Raw genomic sequence first — 23,188 nt, 5'->3', positions numbered from 1 at the left:
TGAACACTTGGAGGCCATTGTAGGATTATTAATTGGCCTAATTTCAATATTGTTGTGTCACAGGGACTAGGGAGGCCTCAGGACCGAGAGAGAGAGAGATGGGGAAATGGCCGGTCGGTGGAGCAGTCAGAAGACACAGAACATTTAAAGATTAAATGTTACATGGATGTAGTTCGTGGTGCCATAGAACAACTATAGTAGTAACATCAACAATCATGGATCACAGATCACCAAAACAAATATAGTAACAATAATAATAATAATAAAGTTTAAACTATTACAAGAATTACCAAAACGAGACAGAGACGCAAAATGAACAAATGCTGTTGGAAAAATGGCACCCATAGACATGCTCCATGCAGGGTTGTCACAAACCTTCAAATTGTGAAAAACATACTATCTGCAAATAGCAATAAAGCAAAGTGCAATAAAATGAGGTATACCTATATCTATTTCTTCAATCAAAATTTATTGAAGGCTTGGTTATTTATTTTAAGATAGATCACTGGAGCCCAGGCCACTGAAGTCTTTCGCCTGAATTACTGCAGTAACCTGCTAATTATAATTAACTTTTCCTTCACCCACTATTGTCATTTTCAATCTTTCCCCACTCAAAATTCAGAGATCTTTCTAATACACAGATACGATCATGTGAACCCCAGATTAAAACCTTGCAATGCATTTAGTATAAAAGCCAAATCAACCCTGACTGGCTTGATCTGATACAATCTAACCCCACTCAAACTTTCCAAACTCCGTTTATGCCACTCTGTCCCTTAAACTCTCTGTACTCTAGCTATTTTGGACTAGTCTCACTCCCTCAAACTCATTATGCTGGTCTAATTTAGATGAGCCACTTCCATGCTCTCACAGTACCTTTACATACCTTTACTATAACATTTATTCCACTTTATTGTATTCACTGGTTTGTCTGTCTTGCTTCACTAGGATGTAAGCTCCTCAGATGTCAGGGAGACCATACTTTATTATATTATCTTATCTCCTAGTTTCTAGCAGTGCCTGACTCAATAAATATTCGTTGTGTGACTGACCAAATAAAGAAAAACAGAGAAGACAGGAGGAGGAGCTAGGCTAGGAAAAGATGGTATTTGTTTTTAAATAATATTGTTTGAGTTGGTACTCCTTTAGTTGGAATGGAAATGGGCAAGAACTTAATAGATTAGGCCTACAGATACTGATTTTATCCAATGGCAGGACTAGCAGGTGTTCTTAGATAATCTGATGAAGTCTTTTTTTAAATGGCTGAAATGATGAGAATAGAATTTTAAAACTGAACTAAAACTAAACCTAAATTTCATAAAGGCATTCGATTCTATGAATAAAAGAATGAAAAATGACAACTTAGTATAAGAATTCAAACATTCTTAACATACATGAAATAATTTGACTACACTATCATTCAGAGCATTATTAAACAAATTTGTTTATTACTTTATATTACTAGGGCCAAAACAGGTAACTACTGGGTTCCTTATCAGTTTCAAGAGATTAGATCACAAGAAGTTGATTCTTACCACATTTAATACACTTAAATTTTCATCAAATTTTCTCTATGTAACTAAAAGTCTGCCCATTAGGCACTGAGTAAGATCTTAGATCTGGAAGTGTATAGGTGCTATTTTTATTACTGCTATGGTTTCTGTTAATATTCTATGTTTTTAACAGACTGCTTTCTTAAATTTGATAAACTATAAAATGAATATTTAAAATTGAAATTTGATCTTACGAAGAAGCCCCACTACCACCATCTCTACCACCACAACCACACACACTTTCTTTTTTCTAGACAGTATCTCATGGGTAAGCCTCAATGTCCTTCTCAATGCCATTCTGTGTAAGATTTAAAGGAAAATTTCACCAGCATTAAGTCTTTTTTTAAAAACTATATACATGTATTATCCATACCATAAATATTTCTTAATAATAGTATCAGCCATCAATGCAGCCAGAGGTAATTTGAAAAAATGTGCAAAGCTTTCCACATTTCTGGAATTGAGAATTTGTTGTACTAAAAGATCAAGTTTATAATATGCACAATACCAAACCAAATTCGTACAAAGCTAACTTTATATCTAGCACTATATATATTTATAGTTGGCCCTTGAACAACATGAACAGTGCAAATCCACTATAATAGATTTTTTTCAATAAATATATACTACAATACTACATGACCCACAGTTGGTTGAATCTGCAAATGTGGAACCACAAATATGGAAGAGTGACTGTAAAGTTACAGACGGAATTTCGACTGTACTGTGGTGGGGGGCCAATATCCCTAACTCCCGCATTGTTCAAGGGTCAATTGTAGTTGATTTTTAAGTTCAAGAATTAGAAAGCAGCTGTGCCATAAATTTTTTTTTAATGATTAAAAATTTTTAGATTATAGTAAAAAACATTAAATTTTACCATTTTAACTATTTTTATGCTTACAGTTAGTAGTGTCAAGTATACTCACACTGTTGTGCAACAGATCTCCAGAACCTTTCATCTTGCAAAACTAAAACTTTACACCCACTGAACAACTCCCAATTTTCCTCTCCCCCTACTTTGTTTCTTTAGATACCTGGTATAAATGCAATTATACATTATTTGTCTTTTTGTGATTGGCTTATTATAGTTAGCATACTGTCCTCAAGGAGCATCCATGCTTAGCATGTAATAGGATTTCCTCCCTTTTCAAGGCTGAAGAGTATTCCATTGTATGTATATATAGCACATTTCATTTATGCATTCATCCATCAATAAACATTTGGGTTGCTTCTACCTCTTGGCTACTGTGAAAAATGCTGCTATAAAAATGAGTGTGCAAATAAATATCACTTTGATAGGAAAGTTTTAAAAAATCAATTTTATCCGGTGACAGGACTAGTGAGCATTTCAAACTAAATGTATGCAATTGCGTTTATGACAAGCAACTGGAAGAAAAATGCGACAGTGGAAAGGAATAAAAGACTAAACCTGCAATTAAGCATAGCATATTTCTATTTATATACAGACAATGACCATTCATCTTACATAGCAAAATGCAGCCTCCTTACCAGTAATTATTACACCATCCATCTTTATGAGCTTCATCCATTTCTTCAACACGGAATTCTGGGTTCACATCAATTTCTTTCCCTGATAACTGTAAATAAGCTTGAAGAGAAGATGCAACCTTGACAAGAATGGAGCCTGTGATAAATTTAAAGGAGAACTTATTAACGCAAAGAAATACAAAGTACCAGAGCCTATCACAAAAATGACTGAAAGGGTAGCATTGCTCCTGATACACTATCTTTACTCATCCGTATATTTTATTTAAACAATAGTACCTTTTCCTTACTTTCAGGTGGTCAACATTCCCTTATTCCCAAGGCATCCACAGCATCTTCTGACAAGAGTATGAGTCATTAGGACATCATGAACTACTACTTCTTCTTTTGCCAATAGCCCTAGTCAGCTCATCCAATACTAGAAAAGTGAATGGTTTAATACACATGCAGCTTGTAGACAGAATTTATCATTAACTGAGAATTCACTAAGAGTCAGACACCTTTACTGGATTATCTCTTTTAATTTCCCTCTCAACTTTATTATGTATTACTATAATCTTGATTTTACAGATAAGAACTTGTTCAAATTTCCACTGGAGCTACTGCTGGAATCTAGATCCATTTCAATGACAACAAACCCATGCCCTTAAGCACTGTGGTATTTCACACACTGCTACCTCACTGTATTACAGGACTTGTGACCTCAATGATTGTTGTAACACAGCTAGAACCCTGAGCGCTTGTACTTTCAGTAGTACCTGGTGTGTAGGGGAGTAGAGAGATAACAATAATTAAAAAAGGGAATATTTAAATTTTAACTAATGCTTCATTGTAATGCATTACAGACTTTTGGGTACCTGAAGCAAGACACTCAACTTTATATCCACTACTATTTTGTATTAATCCAATTTCTAAAGGAAGAAATAGAAAAAACTACTCTGTTAATAAAGAATCATTTTTCAAAACATTATGTGGATTGCAGTGCAAACCTACCAGCACCCTGTTTCAGAAGTTTTTTCTATTTCTCATATATCAAATAATATAGAAGCCCTTTCCGTAAAACATTAACCCCATCTCTATGGATGAAGATGGTCATGATGACACCCACTGTGAATGGTGTAAAGATTCCTTTCAGAATGTGTTTATTTATGGGTCACTGTATGCCTTCTAGTTTGGTTAACATCAGCTTAAATTTTCCTAAGTAATCCCATATCGTCTCAGCCTTCTGAATGGGAGCTGAAAATTTGAAGTTAAGACTCATGAACTGTCACATTTACTCCACAAAAAGGGCCAAATGAAACATATCACTACAACTGGTTTATCCCATTTAAAAAACTAATAGCTTTTCAGGGTTTAAATGTAAACTAGTAACAGAAGTTGCCCATAAAAACAGATATGAGGGCTTTAGGAACACACAAAACAAAAAACAAACCGGGAGAATTTCGGGATGAATAGAAGACACATATTTCTCTACCAAACATACTTCAAAAATTAGAAAATAATAGATTTTAAAAACTTTTCCTAGGACTTAATATCTCTAAACATATCAAATGTAACAATTTTCTGAACACTTCTGTTCTTGAATGAATAAAGGGATCTTAAAACTGTGAGAAGTTTTTAAATGTTAAGTAATGCAAATAGTTCTATCCCTATCTCTCCACATCCTTAAAAAACAAAAACCATCACTACCAAACCTTCATTATTGTTTGTGAACGAAGAAGTCTCCTGAGTTGAAAGCTTTCCCCAATGTCCCATCTTAAACAGTATTTCTTTAGAAAGGAGAGCTCCTGCTATGTTTTCAACTTCTTTTCACTTCAAAAACTGCTTCATGGTTATTGACATCAATATCATTTTTTAAAAATTAAAAACTGAACTAATACAACAGCATCATTTATTGAAGGTATACTATATTAAGATGAGTAGTTTTATCAGGACAAATTTTAAGTGGAAAAGTCATTACTCAGATGCAGGTCTGACTCTCAAGCCCATATACAGCCTTTCTGAATGAAATAATAAGGTCACTATGTTACCTTTCATATCAATAGAGAAAACAAGCATCGTAACATTCTTTTTCACATGGCAAAATGGCCATAGGGGCTGAAATGACAACCTAAGAGACTCAAGTGGCTGGCTCTTAAACTCTACAGCAACATAGTGGCAGAGTTGGAAAGAATTACAGATGTCTTTACTATTAAGCAACAGAATCCTGAATAACTTTCCATTATTCTAAAGTTACTATTGCCAAGGGTTTTGAGAATTAAGAGACCTGAATTAAGACAGAAATCTTTGTTTTCAGTTATCCTTAATCTCCTGCCAGTAACATGGTCCCAATAGGGGAACACACAAAATTGTAATTCCAATCAAATTTTGCCACATCATATGCAATTTCAATAATTTACCAGAATAACATTCTAAATAATAGTTAAAAATACTTTACGTGGATAAAGATTAACAATGTTTTTTGTTTGTTTTGTTTTACTTTTTTGCCCATCCACACAATGCAGGAAATAATTTTCATGTAAGAGCTGCTATTTAAAACTTTATTTTTACTCTGTTACTAGTTACATTAAATGTAGTAATGGTTTATGTTCTTTTTTTCCCCTTGGGTCTTCATAATACAAGAATGCAATTATATGACTTTTTTGGTATTTATGAAATACCCTGAATAGTACTGAATACTTCAATAGTATTATTGAAGCTGTTAGAAATTTAGCGAGAACATGATACTATCCTATTTTAAAGGAAAAAATAGTATGATCCTGAGAAATTCTATTTCAGACATAAAACTAAACTGGAAAAACCAAACACTAACATTAAAAAACTCCAAAGTAAAAGTCAGTCAATAAATTACAACATTAAGTTTGTACTACAAAGGGAAAGATAGTCTTCATGGCCATCTGTTCCAAAAGATTCAAAGATCTTTGGTCTAGAAGGCTAGTATTCCCCCCCTTTAAATCAGGTTCTATCAGAGAAAAATTTTATGGAAATCACTATCAGCGCAGATAAGACAATTTGACCATCTGTTTCTTGAATGTTACATAAAGCCTTCTTTATACCAAATGTCAAAATAAAACATCCCAGTTGGCTAACCTTTATGGGATTTCAATTCCACTTTCTCCAGCTGGCTGACATAAACATCTATGGCACCCTGATGAGTTGAAGCATTTAGACATCCAGAAGACGAACCTAGGAGGAGGGAAGAACCATAAACATAACCACTCTTATTTGAGAAACTGGAACTATCAACTTGAAATAAAAGGCTGTACTTCAGCATTAGGATAAGGAGCTAAGAGTTCTGCAAGGTTTTATATTTTCCTTATAACTATACCGTATTTGCTTTAAAATGAAAACAAAATCAGAAATCTAGAAATCTACATCTAGATAATAAGAAAATCCCTGTCTATAGTAACCTCCATAACTCATCTCTAAACATGTTTACTCTAAAACCTAGTATGTAGGAAGGACATAATGAAAGCAATGACAGCCAAGACCATTAAGCATTATTGATATATTTAGTTTATGATTAGCTTTTAATATTTACTAAAGAATTCTATCTCATGTACAGTCATATATAAGTAGCAGCTAAGTTAACAAAAATCAAAACTTATTTTCTTTTAGCAAATTTGCTAGTACTAAAAAGTACTGTTAATAGTGAAAGATTAGATAAGGTTTTGTTGCATTTTGTAGAGGGACTGAAATAGGGGGGGAAGGAATGACTTGAAAAGTGGGTGAAACTTGTTTATATTTAAATATTTCATTTCAAGTTTCTGGAATTGAACAGATATCTTTAAGTCAGGGGAAGAAAATTATAACTAAGATGGTCCTGATTTGATACTCAAATCTCCCTATGTCATCATTGACCCCAGTTTTCAATCAGCCAACATTTCAAGTTCAAGGGAAAGATGACAGTTAGAAAAAGATGAGAACAATGTTGGAGAGTCAGTGCTAAGTAGCGTCTCTTTTTTTCCTCCTCTCCCGCACAACAGAACCTTTAGTTAAATATTCTATCTGACTGTCCTGAGAACACCAAATCATATTTTTTAGAGAGGGCTCGTAAAAAGCATATTTTATCAGGAGGTCTTATTACTTCAAAGTAGAAACAAAGTAGGGAGCGTGGTGAAAATAGTGCCAAAAATTATATCATACATTTTATAATATGTAGAGAAAAAACATTTGTATACTCATAAAGGAGCCAACATTTTTCTTTAAAATAAATTTTAAATGACTCTAAACAAAAATTTGAGAATTAAACTGTTTAAAATGTGACTTCAAGACAACTTATAATAATTTAGTTCTAATCTATACTCAAAATGCCCATTATCAGACCCAGTATATTTAATTTTTAAGTGTCACAAGTGAACACTGAAGCTGTAAAGTTAAGCCACAAGAGATAAATGACATAAAATAGCTGGACAAAGATAAATATTTCTCTCCTCAGGTACCAAGAGAAACACCTTTTAAAACCTCTTAGTGCATCCTAAAGAAGCCAGGTTAAAATATATTATGCTTAAAAAAAAAAAAAAAAAGCATGACCTACAATGTGTATATTAACCCAGGGTGAACAAAGTAAAATATTTGAAACAATACTTTAATTTCTTACTTTCTCTGGGGGAAAAACTCCAGAAGATTAAAAAAATTTTTTTTATTGAAGTATGGTTGATTTACAATGCTGTGTTAGTTTCTGGTGTACAGCATAGTGATTCAATTACACACATTTATATATTCTTCCTCATATTCTTTTTCATTGTAGGTTATTACAAGCTATTGAATACAACTCCCTGTGCTAAACAGCAGGACCTTGTTTATCTATTTTGTATATAGTAGTTTGTATCTGCTAATCCCAAACTCCTAATTTATCCACCTCCCCTAACTATGGTAACCATAAGTTTGTTTATATGGGTCATAAACAATACTTTTCACTTTTTCCCCCATCAAATGGGACATAAACACAGCTAAATAATATATCCTAAGCCACTAAGTAATCACACTCTCATGTTATCAGTCTTGAGCTGTAATAATGGCCCATCCACTGGAGGCTGTCAAAAAAAAAAAAAAATTAAAATTTAAGATTGTTTTCAAAAGAGAAAGCAAAGGCGATGTTTTAAAAGCTATGTAGCAAGACAAACACTAATTTTCTTTTGTATTCTGTAATATAAATGATTGGAACTAAAAATTAATTATCAAGAGTCAAATTAAGGCTTCATCCACAGAATTTCATTTTGGGGGGGATTCATATAATAGAGAAATTCTAATTAGCTCTTGGAGGGAGCCTTAAAGGGAATAAGCATTAGAGATTAAGAAGTGAACAGATAATTACTAGTCCAGACAGTGGCTGGAATAAATAAAATCTCAAAAAGAGTTTTATATCATCACAATTTTGGACAAAGAGCTTGTTCATCTAACAGAGATCACTGAGTTTTCCTGGAAAATTATACCAAAAAAAAATGGAAAAAGTGATGTCAACTACCAGCTAACACTACATAACAATCAAAGAAACAGATATTTGTGATAAACACCCTGCTATTAAGCAGAGAATAACAACTAAGTTTGAAAGGCTGAAATTCCAAACTTTTCTATTTTCCTTCAGATACAGGAAGAATTCCCTTGAAACAGATCAAGCATGTTCAGAAAGTTCTGGTTTTTTGTGTTTTTTTTTTTTTTAATAATTTTACCTCAACTTTCAACATGTATGTACTAAAGAATAGCAACACAAAAGATACTTCTTCATCTCTGCAACTTGATTCCTACATTTCCAAAGCTACAGTAACTGCAAGAATAAGGAACATATTTTATATATAGGATGTAAAGGATTTGCAAAGGTAGAAATTTAAGGTTACTTGAAGGAAAATTCTCTACATTCACATCCTATCGAGGTATTCTGTATTAGGGAGGCAGCATATAGGGGGCTGGGCTTATGAGAGAGAGACAGGCAACCACTACCACTCACCCCCACCAAAAACAAACAAACAAACAAAAAAAACCCCATAAAGATATTTTTTAAAAGATGTAATTACCAGGATACAGCTTCAGACAGTGCCTTCCAGGTGAGGCAACACAGGGCAGGGAAAGTAAAGCTACGTAAGCAACTTCTACCCCACCATTATCTACCATCAAGCTCTGCTTTCTCCTGGTGACTTATTTTAAAAGGAAGATGACCTGGTGTTCCAGAAGAAAGATACCATTTTGAAAAATACGATTCTAGAGAAAATCAGGGTTTTGATATACATAATGAATTTTTCTATAGCACTTCAGCTTCTGAGAGAGCCCTGTATGTATTATAGAAATTAGGAAGAAAAGTGTTTGGGGATGTAGGAGGTCTATGCAAAATCCAAATGACCGATGAGCCTACCTAAGAAGCTGATCAATTATACTATCTAAACTAGAAATAAAGGACCATAATGACACATATTCTTCTCAAAGGAATCATGGAGATGATGCTTACTCCATTTTCCTGAAATCAGATTGTATAATACCTAAATCATCTCTAGTCTCTTAATATTCCAATTTGATAATATTATATAACCTTTTGTCTACATCCATTCCAATATTCTGAAGCCTCTGCTATTCTAACAAATTTCCCTTTCAGGTACCTAAATCACTTTTTGTTTCTTCATAATTGTTTTGCTTCTACTTATCTCAATTTCTCAAAATTCAGGTTACTTAGTAGACTTTAATTAGGCTGTCATGATTTGCAGAGCTGCCTTCAACTTTCTCCGGCAAATCTTTTACTTTAAGGAAAACACAAATGAACTAATCAAGAAATTTCAAATAAATGTTACCCACTCGTCACCTTTGGGATTAAGGCATCAAACCCCAAATTTCTCCAGAATCCTAACAACGGTAGTTCTTAGACCCTATAGCAGGGTCACCAAAGTATAGGTCACTATTTGTTTCTATTAATAAAGTACTATTGGAACACAGACATGCCCATTTGTTTGTATATTGTTAATGGCCATGTTTGTATTAAAATGACAGGAGTTGCATAGCACACATTTTATGACTCATGAAGCCAAAAAATTTTACTGTCTGGCCCTTTACAGATAAAGTCTGCTGCTCCTAGAGCAAAATACTTTGTCTTAAGAAAATGAGCTTGCCCCTCCCTCCCAAAAATGTAAAATCTGATTCTACATGAGATATTTACCAATTTACTAAAACCAGCTTTTTTCCCTAAAGCTTCAGTAATGTACAGACAGGTGTAAAATTCTTGCTTACAGAAATGAAAAATTGTCTCAAGGTAGTTCTAACTTTTCATTGACCCTGATTTCTCACTATTTTCTAGGAGTTGCTTCCATCCAATTTATTAAAGTGAGAATTAGCACATCACCAATTAGATAACAAGGACTTTGCTGACTTGCTTAAAGATTATGTCTACTTTTTTGTTTGCTTAATCTCTTAAGCTGTATGTTCCTGATGAATAAAAAATCAGCAATGTTTATTGACTTATAAAAGAGCACAAGTGGGTTCTTGAACAATTGTACTGGGGGAAGGGTATAGCTCAGGTGTTAGAGTGCACGCTCACCACCCAAGAGGTCCCGGGCTCAATCCTGAGTACCTCCTCCAAGCGGAAATCAATGAAGAAACCTAACTACCTCTCCCTCAGAAAAATTGTACGTCATCTCCTGCTCTGGTAGTCAGTAGAAATGAGATGTATTCCCACATATCAGTGACTGAGGTATATATTCAAAGGAAGAAATCTTTAACAGGACCCAAACAGCTTTGATTTCTATGTAAATTTTGGATAATTTTTGTTGTGCTCCCCTCTTTTGTCCTTTCCCATTCTCCTTCCCTCCTTTTTCTGATTTAATATTCACTGTGAAAACATACATAATAAATTTTGAAATGATAGTATAATGTTTTATACTATTTTTTCCACTTAATAAAATGTCAGGAATATCTTTCTATATTGCAAACTATACGGCTAGGTTATTACATTGTTAAAGGCTGAATAATTTTCACCTTATGAATGTACGTAATATATTTAATTATTCTCTTACTGGGAGCAACTTAATGTGTACACTTTCTTTTGCTATTATAAACAAAGGGATGAAACATCCTCATGCATGTATCTTTATATCCTTACCAGATTATCTCCTTAGGATAAAGCTCTAAAAGAGGAAGTACTGGAGCAAAGCAAATGTAGACACTTCCAATTTTTACACACATTTCCAAACTGATCTACAAAATGGTTAATCAAGTCATATTTGAACTAACAATTGACAGGAATCCCTGTTTTACCACAACTTTCCCAACAATGGATATTATCAATATTCTGTCATGACTACTTATATTTAGATGTTTTTGATTAGCAGTAAGGTGGAAAAGCACATTGCACATGTGAACTGACTATTCCTGCCATGAACTGCTTGTTCTTGTTTACCCATGTTCCCATCCCACTGAGTGTTCCTTTTCTTCTCATTTGTCATACACATAGATGGAGATTTTATATATATAATAGGTATATTTATATATATATTATATATAAATATATAAAATAAATATAATATATAAATATATATAAAAACATATGTATCTCACATATCTTCTAGTTTGTTACTTGTCTTTTATTCTGGTTTGTATTTTATTCACACAGAAAAGAAATCAGTCAATTCAGAATTATATACCTAATGATAATATCCTTCAAAATAAGAAGGAAAAATAAAGACATTTTTAAATGAGAGAGAAAAACTAAGAGAATTTGTTGCCAGCAGACTTAGACTGGACTATAAGAAATGCTAAGGAAATGATACCACTTATAAACTTATATCTTCAGGAAGAAATAAAGAGCACTGGAAATGGTAAATATCTAGGCAAATACAGAATATTACTTTCCCCATTAAGTCCTCTAAAATATGTATCACTATATAAAGCAAAAATCAGTGTATTGAGAAAATTATAATATATGCAGGTATATGGCAGTCTATACTATAAAAAATAAGAGCAGGTAAATGAATTTATCTGGTTGCAAGCTTTGTGAATTTTATACAAAATGGCATAACATTCATTCTAAATAGATTGTGGAAAGTTAAATGTCTGTATTAAAATCACTGGAACTCTAATAAACAATAATGCAAAAAGGTACAGCTAAAAAGTCAAAAGAAAAATTAAAATGAAATTCTGAAAAATATCCAATTAATGCCAAAGAAGTCCAAAAAAAGGGGAGGAAGATACAAAGAAAAATAGAAAAGGCAAAATAAATAATAAAATGGTAGACCCATATCCAACCATATCAATAATTATATTAAATGTTAATGGATGACACACTCCAATTAAAAGAGAATTCAAAAAATGAATTCAAAAAGCAAGTCCCAAACATATGCTGTCTATAAAAGATGCTTTTTAAGCATAAAGATAGATAGAGAGTAAATGGACAGAAAAAGATATACCACACTAACATTAAACATAAGTTGGCAAGAGTATCTTAATTATTATTAACATTAAGCATAAGAAGGGAAGAGTGCCTTTATGATTATTAGATGAAATATATTCAAGACAAAGAGTGTTACTTGAGATAAAGACACCTTATAGTGACAAAAGGGTTGATTCATCAGGAAGACATACAATAATGAATATGTATATACCTAAATAACAGATTCAAAAGCCAAAGCTTTTGTCTGTCTATAAAGCTGTCTGTAAAGCTGACAGAATTAGCTGAAAAATATAACACTTTTCTCTCAGCAGCTGATAAAACTAGACCAAAAAAATCACTGTATTATACACTCATTTTAAATGTATGTGATATACTCACTAGATAGATCCATATGCCAGATGATAAAATACATAGCAATAAATGTAAAACAACTGAAATCACATAGGGAGTGTTCTCTGACCAGAATGGAATTTAATTAGAAACCAATAAATACAACAGATCTAGAAAAATCTTAAATATATGAAAATTAAACAACAGACTTATATGGACCAAAGAAGAAATCATAAGCAAAATTTAAAATATTAAAAAAAAATTCACACACATAAGTTAACATACTGTATAGTTTTATATATATAAAGCTTTAATAAAAAAAAAAGCAAAAATAATCTATGTTATTATAAGTCAGAATAGTAGTTACTCTGAGGCAGAGGGAGTTAGTACTTGGGAGGGACACAAGGGGGCCATCTGGGGTCCTGAAAATGTATGTTTCTTAGTCAAAGAGGCAGTTACAAGGGAGTGTTTACTTTATATAGAATCATCAAGCTGTACTCTTATGAAAACATTTTTCTATATGAATGCTTTATATCAGTAAAAATTTTTCTTAAAAATTTTAAAAATCTTTTAAAATGAATAATAATGAAATGCAACATTTCAAAATTTGGGGGATACAGTGCTTAACAAAACTTACCATTTAAACACTAATATTAATGAAGTCTAAAATCAATGACCTAACTTTTAACATGATGAAGCTAGCAAAAAAAGCAAAGGAAAGTCAAAGTAAATAAGTGGAAGAACATAATAAAGAGCAAAAGTCAATAAATTAGAAAACAAATAATGGAGAAATTAATTAAGTGAAAAGTTGGTTCTTTGAAAAGAGCAACAAAATTGGTAAAGTCTAGCCTCATTAATCAAGAAAAAGAGAATACAAGTATCAATATCAGGAATGAAATGGGGCATCACTATAGATCCTTGAGGCATAAGAAGGAGTATAAGGAAATACTATAAACAGCATTCGTTATGTTAACAAATTTGACAATTTAATGAAATAGACAAACACATTGAAAATATCACTTAACAAAATATAACACCAGATAAAACAGAAATAGAATAATAAAATGTCTAATAACAAAATTTAATTCATTATCAAAAACATCCCCACTTGGAAGGTTTCACTGGTGAATTTTATCTAATATTTAAAGAAGAAATTATACAATTTTACATAAATTTAGAAAACAAAAAGGAGGGAATCCATCCAACCTCATTTTATAAGAAGAGTATAATCCTGATAACAAAACCCACAGTGATTTTAGAAAATAAAAATTACAGATCAAAATAGATCATAAACACGGACGCAAAAATCCTTGACAAACTATTCACAATCCAAATCCAACAGTGTATAAAAAGGATAATACATTATGACTAGGTAGAGTTTATCCCAGGAATACAAGGTTGGCTAACATGCAAAAATCAATGTAGTTGATTCTATTAATAGAGTAAAAAAAAGAATAAAATATGCAATCATGTCAGTAAATACAGAAAATGAACTGAAGAAAACTCAACACCCATTCACAATAAAAAGAAAAAAAAAGAAAAAAAACTTTCAGAAAACTAGGAATAAAAGAGAATTTCCTCAGTTTGATAAAGAGCATCTATAAAAAAGACTGCATAGCTAACATCATACTTAAAAGGTAAAATATTGAATGCATTTTCCCTAATATTGGATACTAAGATTGGTCACAAGAACAAAGAATTCCACTTTTACCACTACTATTCAACATTGTACTGAAGATCCTAGACAGCCTAATAAAGCAAAAGAAAAAGCAGGAATACAGACTGGAAAGAAAGAGGTAAAACTGTATTAATTTGCAGATGGAATGACTGCCTACATAGAAAAGGATTCTAGATTCTTAAAAAAAACACTATTATAACAAATAAATAAATTTAGCAAGGTCACAAGATACATGGTCTGTGTATAAAAATCAGTTGTATTTTTATACACTAGCAGTAGACACACAGAAAATTAAAATTTTAAAAATTCCATTCATAATAGGGTCAAAAGCACAAATAAATTTAACAAAAGATGTGTCAGACCTCTATGCTGGAAACTATAAAACAAGATGAGAGAAATTAAAGATATAAATAAATAAATAATTATACTATGTTTATGAATTGAAAGACTCATTTTTTGTGAGTTTCTCTTCTCTCCAAACTGATTCAGTGCAATCCCAAATATACCTGCACCTGGAATTTTGGTAAAAAATTGACTAGTTAATTCTTAATTTTCTATAGAAAATAAAAGGATCTATGCTATCCAAAACAATTTTAAAAAAAGAACAAATTTGGAAAACTACCTAAATTTGAGACTTCCTATTATAAAGCTACAATAATTAAGACAGTGTGGTACTAGCCTAAGGATCAACAAATAGATCAATGAAACACGAGAGACAGAGAACAGAAATAGATCCATACTTACAGTTATTTAATTTTACACAAAGATGAGGACATAACCCACTGGAGAAAGGAAGTTTTTTCAATAAATGACAATGTAAAAGCTAGACATCCATATGGGAAAAATTAATCTTGACTCCATTACAAAAATTAGAGCTAGATCAAAGGTAACTGCAACAATTCTAAAGCTGCTAGAAGAAACAGAAGAATACCTTCATGACTGAGGGCAAAGATTTCCAAGGACACAAAAAGCAATGATCATAAAAATAAATGGGAAATTAGACTTCATCAAAACGGAAACTTTCTCATCAAAATAAACCATTATGAAAATAAACAGGCAAACCATAGAGTTAGAGAAAATACAAAAAAAAAAAAAAATCTGACAAAGGACTTGTTCCGAGGGTACATAAAGAACTGCTACAAGTCAATAATAAAAAGAAATAACCCAGTGGAAAAACATATGGGCAAAAGATCTGAATAAAACTTCGCAAAGGAAGACATACTAATGACCAGTATGCACATAAAAAGTAATGAACATCATCAGTCATTAGGGAAATATAAATTAATACCAGAGGTATACTACTATCCATATACCGGTGTAGGTAAGATCAAAAAGACTGACAATAATATATGTTGGTAAGGATAGAATGTTCATGCAACTAGAATTTTCATGCATTGTAGAAGAAAATGTAAAATGGAACTTTGGGAAAAGTCTGGTAGTTTATCATAAAACTAAACATAAATATACCTGCTTAAGCCAGCAATTCTATTCCTAGTATTTACCCAAGAGGAAAAAAAAATATATGCACACAAACATACAAATAAAAAATATATACATACACACATATACATATACAAAATACATTATGTACAAACATAAAATAAATAACTATATATACATACACATATATACAACATGGAATTGAACTGTGTAGGTCCACTTACACATGATTTCTTTCCCTAAATACATACTATAGTACCACAAAATCTGAGGTTGGTTGAATCCGTGTAAGTGGAACCACAGATGCAGAGTGCTGACTGTAAAGTTATACGTGGATTTTTGACTGCAAAGAGGGTTGAAACAACCCTGCGTTGTTCAAGGGTCAACTGTATATATATATACATCCATAAAATAAGTTGTCAAAGAATGTTCATGGCAGCTTTATTTACAATTGCCAAAAACTAAATACAGCTCAGGTATCCATCAAGAGGAAAATGGATAAACAAATTAAGCTTTCTAGAGTCACCCCCTTCCACTTGACATCCCTCTGACACAACAACTAAGCTGTTCTCTTTAAACAGAAATTATATATCTCCCCTGCTAACACCCTGTTTTGGAATAAAGTCCCAACTCTAAAAGGCCATATGATCTAACCCTCACCTCCTACTACTTTCTCCACAAGTCTTTCTTCTATACCTCGAAAATGATAAACTCACCATTTTAAGGACTTGCACTGGCTGTCCTCTATCTGAGGAGCTGTGCATCCAGAATTTTACATGCCTCTTTCCCATTATTCTGGCCTTAGTTCAAATATACCTTATCCAGACCCTCCCTGATTGCTAAATGAAGTAACTTTCTTTTTCTCTCTCTCGATCCCATTACCCTCTCTTATTTATTCACTGCACTATCTGAAATTATCTTTTGTTATTTACATGCTTATTGTCTTTCTTCTCGGCCTGAAGGTGAACATGAAGACTATATCTTGTGGACGAGTATGTTCCCCAGGAAAAGGGTTCCTGATACAGAGCAGGCACTCATTAAATACATGCTGACTACTTATTGCCATACTCACGACTGTCTTCAAGTGCTAACACAACTTTAAGACCAATAAACAGCGGCATAGTTTATATCTTTCTTCCAAAATTTTAATAGAGATATTCAAATAATTGAAGGAATTTAAGAAATGAACATTTCTCTTACTTTTAAGGTTAAAACATTGTGGCTTACTGATTTTAATAATATAATTACATAATTATAGGTAATAAAATGGAAGAGGAAAGAGAAGGTGAATTTACTGAGTGACTACTATGCAGTTGGCTATACTTTACATTATTTAATTTGTCAACAACTTTGGTGATATACAGGTGATAACCATTTTATGTATAAAAATGCAAACTCAGAGAGATTTAGTAATTTGTTCAAACTCACACAGCTAATATGTGGTAGGACCAAAATTCAGTCTTCCAAAAAGTCCACGCTTTTCCCACACTAGCAGATCAAGATATGATAATTTGCAAATACATTCTTTTCCTATTTTGAGAAACAGTTTGGAATACTGCTCTTCTTTTCCCCTCTTCCCTTACTGCTACAAACTTCACTCATGTCTAAGACTTTCTCTCCCCAGCTAGCTCAGCTTCTCACTAGGGTGCCTTTTTTTCACTCTAGAAACTTTCCTTAGTATCCCTAGATGCATCCTCTGATGAAACGACCTGAAGAGTCAGCAGTGACTCTTGATTTCTCATTGGAACACGAGTAAATCCTGTCATGTCTCAGTTAAAACAGTTTATAATTATCACTTAAGAAGACTTTATCTTCTATTTACCCTTCGATGAACATAAAAGTTACAATGTTGAGAAAACTTTAAAAAGGATGTGCACTTTAAGCCAGAGAATCCAGAAAGAGAAACAGGGAAAAGGAATGTTGGCTATATTCACTATTTCAATCAGTGCAAAGAAAAAAAAAATGTCAAATGTCAAAAAAGACAAAACCAGGAAGCTCAGAGCACTCACACTGGCAATAAGCCACAGCTCCTCAACATGATCCCAGTTTCCTATACCCAACCCCTCACCCTCTAAGGCCTAAAAAACAACCATCACTCTTAGAGCTCAGAGTGTACCTTCTCTAATAGGCAAGCAGGTGCTACCTGGGATAGAGCAAAGATCCATCTAAACTATCTGCAAATCTGAACCTTTGCTCCCACAGGCACAGCATCGTATGTGGTGATTAGGTCTAAAGTACCGTTAGCCACTGTTAGTTCTGGCCGACGATTAGAACAACAGTGAGTTATTTATTGAGTATTTAACCATATGTCAGACACTGTGCCACAGTACTTCATGTATCTCATCTAATCCTTATAAGAACCCTATATGATAGATACTGTTATTTCTATTTTTTTCAGACACAGAAACTGAGGCACAGAGAAGTTAGGTAATTTGCCCATGTATAGAAAGTAGTGAAATCAGAATTCTAACTGTATTCTGATTGATACAAAACCTATAATTATACAATATTTATAGGATGATGAACCAATGAACTTTCAGAAATAATTTCACATATTCATATATTGAGTCTGCCTATTTTTGACTGGTATATCAGAATTCTATTAGGTTCATCAGCTAAACTGTAGACTTCATTTACTCTACTAAAATATCAAAAATACAGCTATTTTAAAAAGCATGCAAAATTTAACACTAACAGCTTAGCACATACCTACCGTGATGTTACCCATCTTGCTTTGTAGTGTTATATTACCTGCAAAGGAGAGAAAAAGACAGCTTTATATATTAGGGATAATCTAGAAAGGAACTATGTTAATGGTATCCTAAAACATGGTTAGATATCTACAACATTATTTAATAACATGTTATTGTTGGCAATTTTTCTCAGTATCACAAACCTAGTCAGATTTAGCTGCAAACTCTAAAATAAATAGCTTTAGACATCTATATAAGCTCTCTTCCTCCATTCCACGTTAATCTTTTATAGCATAAATGCAAAATAAACCACCATACTTTCCAGGAAACATGGAAGAAAAATAATGATATTTCTAAAATCCAAAAATGGAAAAATTACTTAAATGCACTTACTATGCATTTTCAACCTAAATATCATTGAATTTATCAGACCACATAAAGCCTAGTTTTGAACCAAATAACACTAAAATAATCTACAGAAAAAAGTAGTTACTGTTATTTTTCAGGCTAGTATGACACTCTTATCTGTTAGAGTGGTTTCTGTGCCAAGAGTTAAAAAGGCTTGGGGCAGGAATAATGAATATTTAATAAAGATAAAAATCATCAAATGTTTCCATCTTTCAATGAAAATATATTTTCTAGGATAAGTGTAAGCTATTGCAGCCATTCTTCCCAGCCCCATACTCCAACAACAAAAATAATCGGATTTTTCTTCACATGTGTTTGTATGTATAATTACTCCTAGAGTCATACTACCTATATTTACTGCACTAAAGCTATAAGCAATATTACCTCTTCCATCATAATTCCAATATTACAGTAAAAAGTAAAGGAATAAATTGTATCTCAAAACTAATCTAGGGTAAGTGAAATCATTTATTTCATTTCATGCATCTTGTTAATACTAACACATGTTGGTACCTGGGAAAAAGAAAAAAAGGCACTTGATTCATCTATCCAAAGTCAAACATGCTTTGATTGTAAAAATTTCTCTAAACATTTTACAGTCCATCATACTTTATGTGAATATATGAACAAAGGGTACATTTGTGTAGGACTAAAACTTGGTTTGTGTGTAGAAGTTAAGCTCATAAAATTATTTTCAAGTTTCAGTAAGTTACAATGTTGTGAAGATCCTTATTTCATTGGTGTGTTATAGATACTCTTCCAATTTTCAAACCCAGTGAATGCAGAGTCAGACGTTAACAGTGGCCAAAGATCATATAGTTTCTAAGATGGCTGCCAATGATCCTTGCTTCCCTGTATTCATGCCTTTGTATAATCTCCTCCACTTATGTGTAGGCTGGACCCACTCATTTACTTTTAACAAACAGAATAGGGCAAAAGTGATGGGATGTTACTTCCAAGATTAGGTTACAAAAAAATTTCTGGTTTCTGTCTTGCTAACCCTCTTTTGCTCTAATGGAAGCCAGCTAGTCAATTGCCCTATAAAAGAAGCCTCCAGCCAATAGAATCTGAACTGATCCCTGCCAACGACCACATCAGTGAGCTAGGAATCAGACTCTGTTTTGGCTGAACCTTCAAAGAAGCCCACAGCCCAAGCTGACACCTTGATTACAACCTTGAGAGAGACCTTGAGGCAGAGGACCTAGTTAAGTCATACATTTTGGATGAGTCAGGAATCTGGGTAAGACAATAAATCTTTGTTTTCAGCCACTAAATATGTAACACAGGAAGAGGTAACTAGAAAAGACATTGAAAGCTGGAAATGGGGTGATGCCACAATAAATAATTTAAAATATGGGAATAGCTTTGGAACTTGGCAGTAGGCAGAGGTTGGAAGAATTCTGAGGAGCACGGTAGAGAAAGCCTAAGTTGCTTGAACAGTGTGTTAGTAGGAAGCTGGACTTTGAGTATACTTCCCATGAGGGCTAAAAAGCAAGTGAGGAAAATGTTTTTGGCAACTACAGGAAGGTAGATCCTTATTAAATTGTATGAGAAACTTTGCAACACTATCACCTTCAGTACTGTGGAAAGTAGGAAATGTGCCTAAATGAACTGAATGATCTAGCTAAGAGGACTGTCAAGCATAGTCAAAGTGTTGTTAAGTGCTGCCTATTTTTTTTCTTGATGCTTCAGTAAATGCAGAAGAAGGGAGATAAACTAAAGAAAGGAATGCTAAATTTAAAAAAAGAAACCAGGACATGAATGATGTTGAAAATTCTCAGCCTCTCAAGATGGTAAAAGATGCTAAAGTTAAGAATGGTTTCTAAACTATGTTTGAATCCAGGGCACTGCCAGAACATGGCCTGAAAATGAAACTTGATGGGGTGACTGTAAAATCTTTTGTTACGATCACAGTTGGCACCTCATAGTATTAATCAGTTATATAAAAAGTCCATTAAAAAGATTAAGGATGTCTCAGATCTTCTGAAACAATAGGTCCTCTAGAAAGCTTGAGAGAATTCTATCTTCATATCTCTGCAGAAGCCCGTATCTCTGCAGAACCAAGAAGAGATTCTTGGATGTGCCTTTTATCTAACAGAATAAACCCCAATGTTATTTGAGAGGCTGACAAAATTTTTGAGAGAATTATATCAGCAAACATTTTGCTAACTTCAACTGAAAGGGAGAGTGACAGTACAAACTGAAGAGACCACTGGACCCCCCCCCCAAATTCTGCTGGCAGGAAGCAGACTGAGAAAACTCCTCAGCTGCAAACACATGCTACATTTTATGAAAAAGGAAAGAAGACTCGGAGGAACTAAGAACTCAGAGGGCTAAGCCTGGAACCCTAAAGAATTACTGCAAGGTCTTGAGGTGTAATTAAGAATGTCCATAGACAGATGACTGGATAAAGAAGATGTGGTATATTTATATGATGGAATACTATTCAGCTATAAAAAACGACAATAGTAATGCCACTTGCAGCAACATGGATGTCCCTGGAGAATGTCATTCTAAGTGAAGTAAGCCAGAAAGAGGAAAAACAAAATACCATATGAGACCACTCATATGTGGAATCTAAAAAAAAAAAAGAACATAAATACAAAACAGAAACAGACTCATAGACATAGAATACAAACTTGTGGTTGCCAAGGGGGCGAGGGGGGTTGGGAAGGGACAAAGGACAGACTGGGGGTTCGAAATTTGTAGATACTGACAGGCATATGTAGAATAGATAAACAAGATTATACTGTATAGCACAGGGAAATATATACAAGATCTTGTGGTAGCTCACAGCGAAAAAGAATGCAACAATGAATATACGTATGTTCATGTATAACTGAAAAATTGTGCTCTACACTGGAATTTGACACATTGTAAACTGACTATAACTCAGTTAAAAAAAAGTTAAAAAAAAAAAAAGAAATCTCCAAAATTTGCCCACCCAAATTTCAAAAGCATTATGGACCAGAGACTTCTTTGTGCCCCTTATTTTCTCCTGTTTGAACAGCAAAGTCTATAGCAATTATCTTATGCCTGTCCCATCATTGTATGCTGAGTGAGTAGGTGGTATACAGGGGTGGGGTGGGAAAACTAGGGAACCTGTCTCTTTAGTTCACAGGCCTTCAGATTCAGAAGAGCTATACTTGAGGCGTTACAATTAAGCAACTATACCTAAAGAGTCTCATCTACATCTGGATCTGATCTTGATGTAGCTATTCTGATGCAGAAGAGATATGTAATGGGATGAGACTTCAGGAACCTTTTCCAAATTAATTTTGAACATTTGTTCAAAAAATAATAGTATTTATTTTGCTAATGCTAAATAAGAAAATACATAATAGTATATAATGCTAAATAAGAAAGACTTAATCCCTGTTCTCACAAACTTGCTTAAATGCTCCAGGCTAACTGATGTGCATGATTTAAACATAGCATGTTTAGTTCTGCCTTTTTACCTTTGATTATCTAATTATTTTTGCCACAAAATCCTTCCCCCTCAGCATATTCACATTTTACCCACATTTCAAATCTCAACTCTGGTGATAACTCCAGTATGACTATTCCCCCTGTTCAGGTCAGGTCATTTTAGTCTCCTTCCCGAGTGGCTGTGGCACCTAATTCATCCTGTTTAGTTATAATGTTAACTTATAATGATCAGTAAATACCAATTTTTAACTTTTCATGTATGTCTCGCCCCAGATACCCTACTGTTATGGATGACCAGTCTGTCCTCTGCACCCTCTGCAAGTAATGCATGTCCTTCCCAGTTACAAAATTCCAGTGTAGAGCACAATTTTTCAGTTATACATGAACATACATACATTCATTGTCACATTCTCTTTCGCTGTGAGCCACCACAAGATCCTGCATATATTTCCCTGTGCTACACAGTACAATCTTGTTTATCTGTTCTACATTTTGAAATCCCAGTCTGTCCCTTCCCAGCCCCCACCCCCTTGGCACCCACAAGTTTGTATTCTATGTCTATGAGTCTGTTTCTGTTTCGTATTTATTTTTTTTTGTATTTTAGATTCCGCATATGAGCTATCTCATATGGTATTTTTCTTTCTCTTTCTGGCTTACTTCACTTAGAATGACATTCTCCAGTAACATCCATGTTCCAGCAAACCATTTCAAGGAAGCTTTTCTTTCCTTCTAAAAAAGCCAGGAGACTATACATATTTATACGTTAAAAATATATTTAGTAGAA

At 33.3% G+C, this 23,188-nt stretch overlaps 1 protein-coding gene across 2 annotated transcripts in view; it reads right to left on the bottom strand.

Moving 5' to 3' along the window:
- The window catches only part of FAM185A (family with sequence similarity 185 member A), a 49,689-nt gene that overhangs the window by 9,602 nt on the left and 16,899 nt on the right, over positions 1-23,188 (bottom strand). Inside the window, exons 5-7 of one of the 2 annotated variants that reach the window (XM_032484176.1) lie at positions 18,584-18,625; positions 6,150-6,245; positions 3,063-3,198 (exon numbers count right to left, since the gene is read on the bottom strand). In XM_032484176.1, the coding sequence (XP_032340067.1) occupies positions 3,063-3,198; positions 6,150-6,245; positions 18,584-18,625 (274 nt within the window). Of the gene's footprint in view, positions 1-3,062; positions 3,199-6,149; positions 6,246-18,583; positions 18,626-23,188 lie in introns of those variants that run through there. The other variant, XR_004321607.1, reaches the window with a different exon arrangement.

This window comes from Camelus ferus, chromosome 7, assembly GCF_009834535.1.
Source record: "Camelus ferus isolate YT-003-E chromosome 7, BCGSAC_Cfer_1.0, whole genome shotgun sequence".
In the NCBI taxonomy this organism is placed as follows: Eukaryota; Metazoa; Chordata; class Mammalia; order Artiodactyla; family Camelidae; genus Camelus; species Camelus ferus.
Note: the sequence above shows the minus strand (reverse complement) of the source record. Positions and strands in the feature narration are given on the sequence as shown.